The sequence below is a fragment of the Athene cunicularia genome (genome assembly GCF_003259725.1).
Source record: "Athene cunicularia isolate RWA chromosome 6 unlocalized genomic scaffold, athCun1 chr6_part1, whole genome shotgun sequence".
Taxonomy (NCBI): Eukaryota; Metazoa; Chordata; class Aves; order Strigiformes; family Strigidae; genus Athene; species Athene cunicularia.
Genome location: NW_020799105.1, coordinates 11,076,793 through 11,086,584, shown reverse-complemented (window position 1 = coordinate 11,086,584; position 9,792 = coordinate 11,076,793). Strand labels below are relative to the sequence as shown.

Here is a 9,792-nt window from a genome sequence, read left to right as displayed (position 1 = left end):
AAAAAAAAAAAAAAAAAAAAAAAAAAAAAAAAAAAAGGCAACAACAACCCAGTAAATTTATCTTTTATAAGATGTTCAGTGTTCAAGTATTATCTCCACCCTTATGGCAAATGTTTTTCCTTCATCTTTGTTTGCTTCCCTGGGAGAGTTTTGTTTCTGTTTGTTTCTATATGAATTTTAGGCACTGAGCTGAAAAGTCCTCCTGTCCGGTACTGTATGTTTGAGCCTAAGCAATGTGAACTGTACAGACCAGCAGTGGGAAATGGGAGCCGGTGACTGCGCCTGGGAGAGCCGTGGCTTGGGATGGCATTCCCGGTTGCTCTGGGGAGCGGGAAGTACTGCGTCGTGAATTGGGAAAATGAACTGTCTGCTGTGAATTCTCGGTTGGAAATGTGGAGAGGGGTTTCCATTAGATTATAATGTTTACATACCTCACCTGATGAACCTTTGAAAGTGTATATAAAAAAAAAGAAAATAAAATTATATTAAGTTGCTTTAAATCAATATGTATAGCTATAAGAGCTGGGTCATTTGAACTTTGAATATGTATCAACTCTAAATGTTGACATTTTGTGAACTCTGTGCGCCTGTCTTATATTTCATCTTAGCCTATGGAAGAAGTTGTTGTTCCAGGTAAAAGGTCCCTGACTCAGATCTGAACTCCTCAAGGATTCCCACCACCTTGTTTTCTTTTCTTCCTCCACTGTCGATATTCACCCTATGAGCTTTCTAAAGGTCCGTATTTTATTGCAGCTTATTAAACGTTTCTTTGATATCAATGTTTGTTTGGTGTGATAACTGGGGAAGGGCAAAGGTGAGTGAGTGCATGGGGGGGCAGCAGGCTGGCACCCTCTGGAGGGGGGGATATAAATACCTGGGTGGGATTTGAGTGATCCTCCGCCCGTGTCTGAGCTGGTGGTACTGCCTTCTGTGGCAGATTTGTGTTTGTGGCATGAACAGTGCAACCCCTCAGTACTCCCAGGGGCTGCTGTGCTGGTCACCACACCCCTTCTCCAAGGAGTTACAGATGGCCAGTTTCCCCCACAGTCACTCCATCCCCACAGCAGACACTGGGCCCTTCGGCATCTCGTGCTGCCCCTCACACAACCCAGGCAGCAAGGGCTCCTTTTGCAAGGCATTGTACAGATAGCCCTGGCTCTCCCCAGCAATGAGCCCTCAGCCCAGGGCTGTGTCCCAGCACCACAGGGCAATGCTCTGGCCAGAAGAGGTGGCTGGGGCTGCTCCAGGAATAGCAAATCATCACCCCTGGCAGGACTAGCTCTCCCCAGCCTGTCCACCTCCTTGTACACCCAGAAGCTCCTGAGCACCAGCTGCCCGCTTCTCCCCTCCAGGAAAGAAGAGGCCAAGCCTCTGAATGAATAAATGTCATGTTCACATGGAAGACAACATAGACAATACCAAACATCTCCTAAAACAATACAGCCTCTGCCAGCGGAAGGATGCTCAGTGCCTCCCTCACCAGCCTAGTACAAACCAGCGTCTTCAACAGTGACACACACAAACCCCACGGGCCAAACAAAGCCACCGTCATTTTCCTGCCCAGTAGCATCTGTAAACAAAAAGAAAACATCATTTGTTGACCCCAAACATATAAAAATACTATAACAAAATGAAATACAAATATATATTAGAATCTGTAAGTATTCTGTATAAAGAGATACTTTAGCGGTTAGCTTACAGCAAGAACAGAAACACAACACAACCAAGCCCCAGCCGGGCCATGGGCAAAATGAGATGCGTCCCGGCTCCTCTGTGCAGCAGAGGGGGCTCCTGTGGAGAGGCCATTTGTGGCAGAAACACATCCCCGTGGTGGTGGGAATGTCCCAGATACAAATGATGAGCAGGGACGGCGACAGCACCTGTGAAGCCAGATGCACCCAGCGGAGACACCCGGAGCCCAGCCACAGCCGGCTGTGCGGACCTGAAGCTGATGTGCTGGAGGAGTACGATGAAGAGACCCGGGGCCGCAGCCCTGGGATGAGTTTGAGTTTGTCCACTCAACTGACGTAGTGACACGCTGTCCAGCCATGTGCAGTGTCCCAGGTCAGACTTCCACCATCCTTGGCTCCCACAGGCATAGAAGCGATGCTGCTGCGAAGGTCAGGTGTGCGCGGTGCCCTGCACAGCCTCCCCGCGCTGTGATGGCAGTGGTGCTGCCCCTGCTCCCATGCCAGCCCAGCCCATTCAGTGTGGGCTTTGTGGGGTGCTGCCTGGGCACTGGCACCCGAGTCCAGGAGCTAGTGGGACCTGCTCTGGCACTGGTGTCAGCTCCAGGCGTGCAGGCTTGGGCACCTTCAGCCTCTTCAACTGGCCTCAGCACCCACAAGGCTCAAGTTCTGACACTGGGCACGGCAAACCCGCACCCTGCCTGTCCCAGCAGCCTCCTGACCTGGCTCGCTGGCCCACGGGGCACCTCTGCTCAGCTGCAGAGCCCCCCCCAGGGCTGATCCTGCAGGAAAGGGGATCTTGTGCTGCCCCGTGCAGCTCCCACTTCTGAGCAGAGCCACCTGGCTGTCATGGTGGCATTCAAGGCCCCTTCCACGTTAATGACACAGTGCTGTAGGCCGTGGCACAGGGCAGGACTAGCGCTTGGACCCCAGAAGATATCTGCACCCCACTGCCCATGCCCCTGCTCAGCACACCTGGGGACCACCCTCGTCCTGCTGCACCCAGCATGGCCCCAGCACCAACACACTGGGCTGGAGCCGTGGTCTGTGCTCCCCAGAGCCCAGACAGCAAGCAGAGCCTGGGGGGGCCACCAACGGGGCAGGCTGTGACTGTGGATTTAGGACACTTGGGGTGCCCCAACCATCGCACTGGGGAGCCACTTGCTGCAGCTGTCATCGGGGTGATGGCAGATCCATAGCTGCCAGAGGAAAGGAGGGGAAGACAGGCACTGGGCTTGCCAGGACCATGGGAGGCCAGCTGCACTGCACAGCCCTCTGCCAGCCATGGCTTGCCATGGCCCATAAGGCTCTGCCGTGTCAGGCCTCTCTGCTCCAGCCCCAGGTGATGGAAAAGCCCCCAGCTCGCTGGGCTGGATGCAGGGATGGAGCTGCCAGGGAGGGGACACACAGGGGGACACAGGCGCTGCCCTCCATGGCTCTGGGTTGTGCTGGGGGGAAGGCAGAGCACTGCAGGGAGGGGATGAGGGACAGCTGGGCAGAGTGCCCGCCCTCTATCCACACATCTGTGTAGCTGCAGTTCTTAAAAAATTCTCTATCTACACATTTGCTTTGTTTGGGGGGGGTGGGGGTTCTGGGGGTTTTTTTTTTTTTTTTTTTTTCCCAATGCTCTAGATGCAACAGCTCTACCCTCCGCTGGGCTCCTCTGGTGTGGCTGCAGTTCAGGAGCACCCAGACAGCAGCACCGTGGCCGCAGGGCAAAGCGAGGTCCTTGTCTTGGTGGGGCTCCCCGCCAGCCCCCCAGCTCTGTGGGGCCAGTGGCCGCTCACAGGCACTGGCTGCAGCCGCACTTGCTGGGCTTCTCCACCTCCTCCACGAAGGTCGCGCCGTTGCTGCACTCGAAGGCGTATTTCCTGCGCCGGAGCCGCAGCCCAGTGCAGCAGCCGGCACCGGGGCCGATGCAGGTCCCCCGACATTCCACCCAGGCCACCGGCCGTGTTGTCTGGCAGATGGCATAGCCCCGCTGCACCTGGTGGTAGTCCCTTACCGGCTCTCCTCGGCACTCTGGCTCTGCGGGACAGAAATGCTCAGACCAGTGTCCCGGCCCAATGTCCCCTGAAGAACCCACCTCCCCAGCACCCACCTTGGTCGCAGAGGGCTCCAGCATAGCCGCTGTGGCACTCACAGGTGGGCTGGCCGCCCGGGGTGAGGCGGCAGTGGCCATGGACGCAGGGCCGGCGGTCGCAGGGGTCAGGAGGCTCGGTGGGCTGGTTGCAGAGGGCACCCTGGTAGCCCTCGTGGCACTGGCAGCTGTAGGAGAGGGCGTCGAGGGGCAGGCACAGCCCGTGCACACACCTGCGGGCACCCGGCAGCATCAGGCACCCGCCGGCATGGCACGGCACCAGCATGCACAGCCCACCAGCACCGGCACAGCACTGCACCGGGACCGGCATGGCACTGCCATCGTGGCACAGCCCTGCCACAGCACTGGCTCCGACATGGCACCGAACAGCCCTGGCACCACTAGTGGCACACAGGCAAGGGGAGGGGTGGGCAGGACAGGCAGGGACAGCCCATGGAGAGGGCAGGGATGAGAGATGGCCAGTGAGGGGCAGCCAATGACAAAACAGCGAGTGAGGAAGGGGCAGCCAACGAGCCAATGCAGTGGAGCAGTTGCAGTGAGGCAGCCAATGAAGTGAGGTGGCCAAAGACCCAATGGGGCAGGTGGGTCACTGTGGGGCAGCCAATGGGGCAGGTGGGTCACTGTGGGGCAGCCAATGGGGCAGGGCCGTTGCTGTTGGACAGCCAATGCAGCAGTGCTATTGCTTCAGGACAGCCAATGGGGCAGAAGAGTCACTGCAGAGCAGCCAATGGGGTGGGGGAACTCACTTGTGCCCCTGGCAGGGGCCACCACGGGGCTGGTCGCAGTGGGGCCCGTCCCAGCCGGGCTCGCAGTGACAGACGGGGCCCTGCGCGCCGGCGGGCTGGCAGATGCCATGCAGGCAGTAGAGCTTGCGGCAGGGCTCGCAGCCTGGCACCACCCCTGGCGTCATCCGCGTCTTGGTGAAGTCCTGCAGTTCATTGTTGATGTAGAGGTTGCGGATGCATCCGTGGAAGCTGGTGCCGTTGAGGAGCTGCCAGAGGCGGAAGGCGGCCGAGTTGACGTCCACAGGCATCCCTGGGGAGAAGAGGGTTGTCAGCGTGCCTGGATGCCCCCTGTGCCCCTATTACACCCCTGTCCTACCTCCCACGTAGAGGGGGGCCTCACTGTTCAGTGTGTAGTGCTTGCCCGAGTTGTCCATGGTCATGGGGCTGCCACCATCAATGGAGAGGTTCACCATCTGGTCAAAGGTCACCAGCTCCACGGTGTGGAACTGCCCATCGTTGATAGTCTCGGCGCTGGTGGGGATGGCTGGGTCATCAGGGACCCCTCAAACCCATGCAATGGGGATGGTGGTCCCTGGTGAGTGGGGAAGGGGTGGTAGGTACCTGTAGATAGCTGAGCTGGGGTGGGTGCCGGGGTCATAGCTGACCCTGACATGGCCCTGGTACAGCTCCACAGCCATGTGGTCACTGTCGCCATTGTACAGCAGGATACCATTGCCTTCAGCTGTGGAGACCTGGCAGGGGGAGAGGTAGGAGCCCACATCCCTGGGGCAGCACCCCCAATGCCACCCCCCCAATGCCCCTACACCCCCCCAGCCCTCACCTGCAGGGTGATATTGGCCCGAGGCCAGTCCTGCAGGTCAGTGAACTGCAGGTATGTGTCACGGTCCACGAAGTTGACACTCAGAAGCTTCTCACACTTGGGGCCACCGAAGCCTGGTAGGCACTGGCAGAGGGCACGGGCACCCCGCTCCACGCACGGGGCCCCATTCTGGCACTCAGCTCGCTCACAGAGGCCAGGCTGGCCAGTGGCACGGGGTGGCATCTCACAGAGTTGGCCACTGCAGGGTCAAAGATGCTGCTGGGCATGGGGCTAGGAAAGAGCCCTACACCCTGCCCACTGCCCCATGAGGCTCTGACAGCACCCTGTTTTGGGGTTCCCAGAGAGGCTCTCCATCCAGTGACATCAGAGGGATGCTCCCCGCAGCCTCCACCCCCAGAGACCCACACCCCCAGCCCCATTCCTTCCTCTCACACTGGAGGGGGATGGATGGATGGATGAATAGATGAATAGATGGATGGACGGATGGATGTGGTAGCCAGGACTGGTTCCTCCAGCACAGTGACATGTAACTGCCCCAGCTATCCCCGGTGCCCCCCCATCTTCCCAATGGTACCTGTAGCCCTCAGTGCAGAGGCAGGAGTAGCCGTTCACCTCATCCAGGCAGCGGGCATTGTTCTGGCATCGGTGGTCCTGGCAGTCGTCGAAGTCCTCGCTGCAGTTGCTCCCCACGTAGCCGGGCGCACACTCGCACCTGGGGCAAGCAGGGGGCTCATAGCTGCCCCTTCCTTACTCCCAGTGTTGGTGGGTGACTGCTCCTTCTGGTATCCCCCTACCCATGCCCCTCTCACCAGCCTGTGAGTGACAGCCCCCAAAAGCAAATCTCCCCTACCAGGTAGCTGGGAGAAAGGTGTTTGGGGAGGGGGGGGGCTCACCTGGGCCCCTGGCTGGTGGAGATGCAGGTGGAGCCATGGTGGCATGGGCTGAGCTCGGCCGAGCAGAAATCCAGTGGCTGCTCACAGAAATCCCCTGCAGGGCAGAAGAAGGGGTGCTGTGGGGTGCCCAGCAGCTCCAGGATTAGAGAGGCAGCCCTGGTGTCGCAAGGCAGGGGGAGCCTGTGGGGGGCTCGGCTCAAGGCAGGGAACTGCTGAGCCTGCAGCTCATACTGCCACGGGCACAGGGTTCTGCTCCGACGGAGGCAGCTCTTGCCTGATCCAGGTACTAAGGGTGCCCCAAGGTAGGGGCCTCAGCTGGGTGTACCAACACTTGAAGTGGCTGGGCCCAGAGACCATGGTGATGTGCACTGGGACAGCAGGCAGAGGAGCTATCTGCCCTCATCGCTGAGAAGGGAGAAGCACTGGACACATTCCTCTGCTAGGCCCACAAGGTTTGGGGGTGGCTGGCCCTCATGCTGGGTACCTGTGTAGTGGGCAGGGCACAGGCAGGTGTAGTTGGTGGCACTGGGCACGCAGGAGGCCCCGTTCTCGCAGTTGTGCTCCTTGCAGGGGTCTCTGGCAGCATGGCAGCTCGGGCCCTCGAAGCCCGCTGTGCACAGGCACCTGCCGCAGGACATAGAGCAGTGTTAGGGGGTGGGAAATGGAGCATTTTGGGGTGATCTCCCCAAAAATGCCAGCACAGGACGTTATCAAGGAGTGTGTGTGCATGCCAAGAGGCTCCAGGAAGCAGGGTTCGGTGCCCCCCTGCTGAACAGTGGGCGCAGGGGAGGGTGGCAGCCCCACATGGAGCACACAGCAAGGATGCTGAGTTGCCACGACAACGGGCTGAGAGGCCACTCAGCACAGGGAGGGGGGGCAGGCAGCTGTGCAGCCCACCATCTATTTTCAGCCACTAATTGAGCCCTGGTTCCTGGAAAGGGCTGAAGTATTCAGGGTAGTGAGGGTTGTGTGGGGCCATGGCAGCCATGCAGGGAGCAGCAGTGACCCCAGGGCTGCATCCTGCCCCACCCTGCACTGCCAGTCCTGCTGTAGCAGCTGGGTTCCAGCCCCAAATCCTGCTGCCCTCTGCCTCCTCATAACTCCCACAGTGACAAGACCCCCTCTCCCCCCTACCCTCAGCCCAGGATCTTGCAGGGCTGGGGGGCATGGGGAAGCAGAGCCAGCACTCAGCCCTGCTGGGTCTGTGTTGGCAGGAGGTGCAGGCAGGGCTCCAGAGAGCAGGCAGCATGGGCTAGATCTGCTGGGTGAATGCAATATCCCAGCTACATCCCCCAGGGAACATGCAGGAGAGGAAGGAAGCATCAGAATTTATGTCTGTGGGATGCCTGGGCTGCACGCTGCTGCCCACACAACCATCTTTTGTGGGTTCCCACCCAACACTCACCTGAACCCAGCTCCTTCCCCATCCTGGGGCTGGCAGGACCCCCCGTTGGCACAGGGGTTGGAGGAGCAACCACTGAGCGCCACCTCACAGTCTCTGCCCTGGGGAAAGGGGGAGAGGTGGGAGCAAGGAGGGTGCCACAGCACCATGTCCCACGCCCCCTGCCCTGTGTGTAGGGAGGGGGGATGGTCCTGCAGGCAGCAAGCCCCGGGGACACAGCAGAGCCCCTGCACTGCCCATTGCCCCTCTGTAGGGATAGGGACCCCCATGCTGGGGATCCCTATGACCAGGGTACCTTGTATCCACTGGGGCAGGCACAGCGGTAGAAGCCGAGAGGGTCATTGTGGCAGGTGCCCTGGTTCTGGCAGGGGCTGGAGAGGCAGGGGTTGCACTTGGCCTGGACACTCAGGGAGGGCGGGCCTGCGGGACAGGAGGTGTGGAGATGGACGTCAGTGTGGGGAGAGATGGGGAGGCATCCATTTGTGGGCACCAACATGGGAGGCAGAGACCCAGCCACAGCTGGGAGCAGAGCTTGCCCCACCGAGGGGCTGTGCACCAGGAAATGGGACAGACATGTGCTTGCTTGGTTACCAGGAACATGTTACCAGTCAGGTAAGGAGACAGAAGCATCCTGGTCCCCCTCATCCACAAGGCACCTCAGTGGATGAAATTCTAGAATCCCCCAGACTCATGGAGCACCACTCTGCTGGGTGCAGGGCAGGAGGCACCCAGCTCCCCGTGACGCCTGCTGTCCTGCCTGAGGAGGGCACAGATGGACAGACAGACAGCGCAGACACCTCTCACCTTGGCACTCGAACTTCTTGGCAGGGGTGGTGAGCAGCAGCTTGCCTTCCATGTCAGGGGGCCCAGCGCAGCGGGCGATGCCTGGCTCCTTGTACCCTGTCTTGACCCAGCTGGAGAGCCAGCGCAGGTTGCAGCTGCAGTACAGGGGGTTGGCCCCAATGGCTCTGCAGGGAGGGGAAAGGCAAAACTGCACCTGCTGCCCCACAGAGGAAACTGGGCTTGGAGACCTTGGGACTGGACACAGTGCCCTCACTTGACTGGGCTGCCACGTGATGGGGGGACCCAGTGCTCCTCCATTTCTGACCCACCAGAGGTGCTGCCTGCGATGGGAGGACTGAAGCACACGGCCCCACACCACTGCCCAGTCAGACCACCCTGCTGCCAGCCCCACAGCCCGCATGGTGCCCCATGGCTCCGTGCTGGGGCTCTCCTCCGCTGCCCACACAGAAATTCTCAGGAGTCCCTCTCCAGCACTTGGGCAGAGCTGCCTGGGACCAGTGCAAACGAGGCAAAGCACCCTGAGGCTGTGCAGAAACAGGATCATTGCACGGGAGCTGCAGGGCCAGCCTGGGCTCTGCTGCACAAGCCTGCCAGGCAAGGGACACAGGATTGGGCTGCTGGGGACAAGCAGTGGGTCATGGCCAGAGCTCATGGGGACAGCATCAGGGGAGAGTAAGGAATTGCTCCGAGAGAAGAGGAGGATAAAGGAGAGTTGCTTTGCTTCACAGCAGAGCAGGGCAGGGAACAGCCGATATCGTGGGAGGCTGAGAGGCTGGATGCCTCTTTGCATCCTCCTTCACTGCAAAGGTCAGAGGTGATGGAGGGCCAGTGTGATCGGCACCTCTGAGGACGGAAGGAGGCGGCAGCCCAGAAAGCAGGTGGTAGGGACAGCAGATCTGCTGGGGCTGACAAACCTGGTCGACAGCACCGACAGCGCCGGCTGCTGACACAGCTCAGCCCTGCGGGAACCAGCAGCGCCGGCTTGTAGCAGCAAAGGCAGCACTGCCCTTGGGCAAGGGAAATCGTGAAGAGCCAGGGAAGACCAAACTGAGCAGTGCTGCTCCCAAAAAAACAAAGGGAGGGCAGGACTGGAAATCAAGATGTTCTCCACAAGATGGAGGAACAGCCTGAGACCCCCAGGATGCCAGGAGCAGGACTGGCCACCAGGCAGTGAGTGGGAACAGCTTAGCAGAGACAAAGGGACTGAAAAGTCACCATGACCAAAGCTGAACCCCCAGTCCAGGTGGTGGGTATGGGGCTCTGCTCCTGGGGTACAGGATCCCTCAAAGAGAGGCTGAAACACTGGCAGGAGGATGCTTGATGAGAGATTTGGGGGGG

At 59.6% G+C, this 9,792-nt stretch overlaps 1 protein-coding gene across 1 annotated transcript in view; it reads right to left on the bottom strand.

Moving 5' to 3' along the window:
- Window positions 1-1,370: 1,370 nt before the first annotated feature.
- Window positions 1,371-9,792, bottom strand: part of SLIT1 (slit guidance ligand 1) — a 69,205-nt gene continuing 60,783 nt past the window's right edge. The window contains exons 26-37 of the mRNA XM_026851501.1: window positions 8,455-8,618; window positions 7,946-8,070; window positions 7,654-7,751; window positions 6,733-6,872; window positions 6,249-6,342; window positions 5,930-6,067; window positions 5,356-5,593; window positions 5,136-5,266; window positions 4,891-5,045; window positions 4,536-4,824; window positions 3,790-4,001; window positions 1,371-3,716 (exon numbers count right to left, since the gene is read on the bottom strand). Coding sequence (XP_026707302.1) covers window positions 3,472-3,716; window positions 3,790-4,001; window positions 4,536-4,824; window positions 4,891-5,045; window positions 5,136-5,266; window positions 5,356-5,593; window positions 5,930-6,067; window positions 6,249-6,342; window positions 6,733-6,872; window positions 7,654-7,751; window positions 7,946-8,070; window positions 8,455-8,618 — 2,029 coding nt within the window. The 3' untranslated portion in view covers window positions 1,371-3,471. The remainder of the gene's footprint in view (window positions 3,717-3,789; window positions 4,002-4,535; window positions 4,825-4,890; window positions 5,046-5,135; window positions 5,267-5,355; window positions 5,594-5,929; window positions 6,068-6,248; window positions 6,343-6,732; window positions 6,873-7,653; window positions 7,752-7,945; window positions 8,071-8,454; window positions 8,619-9,792) is intronic.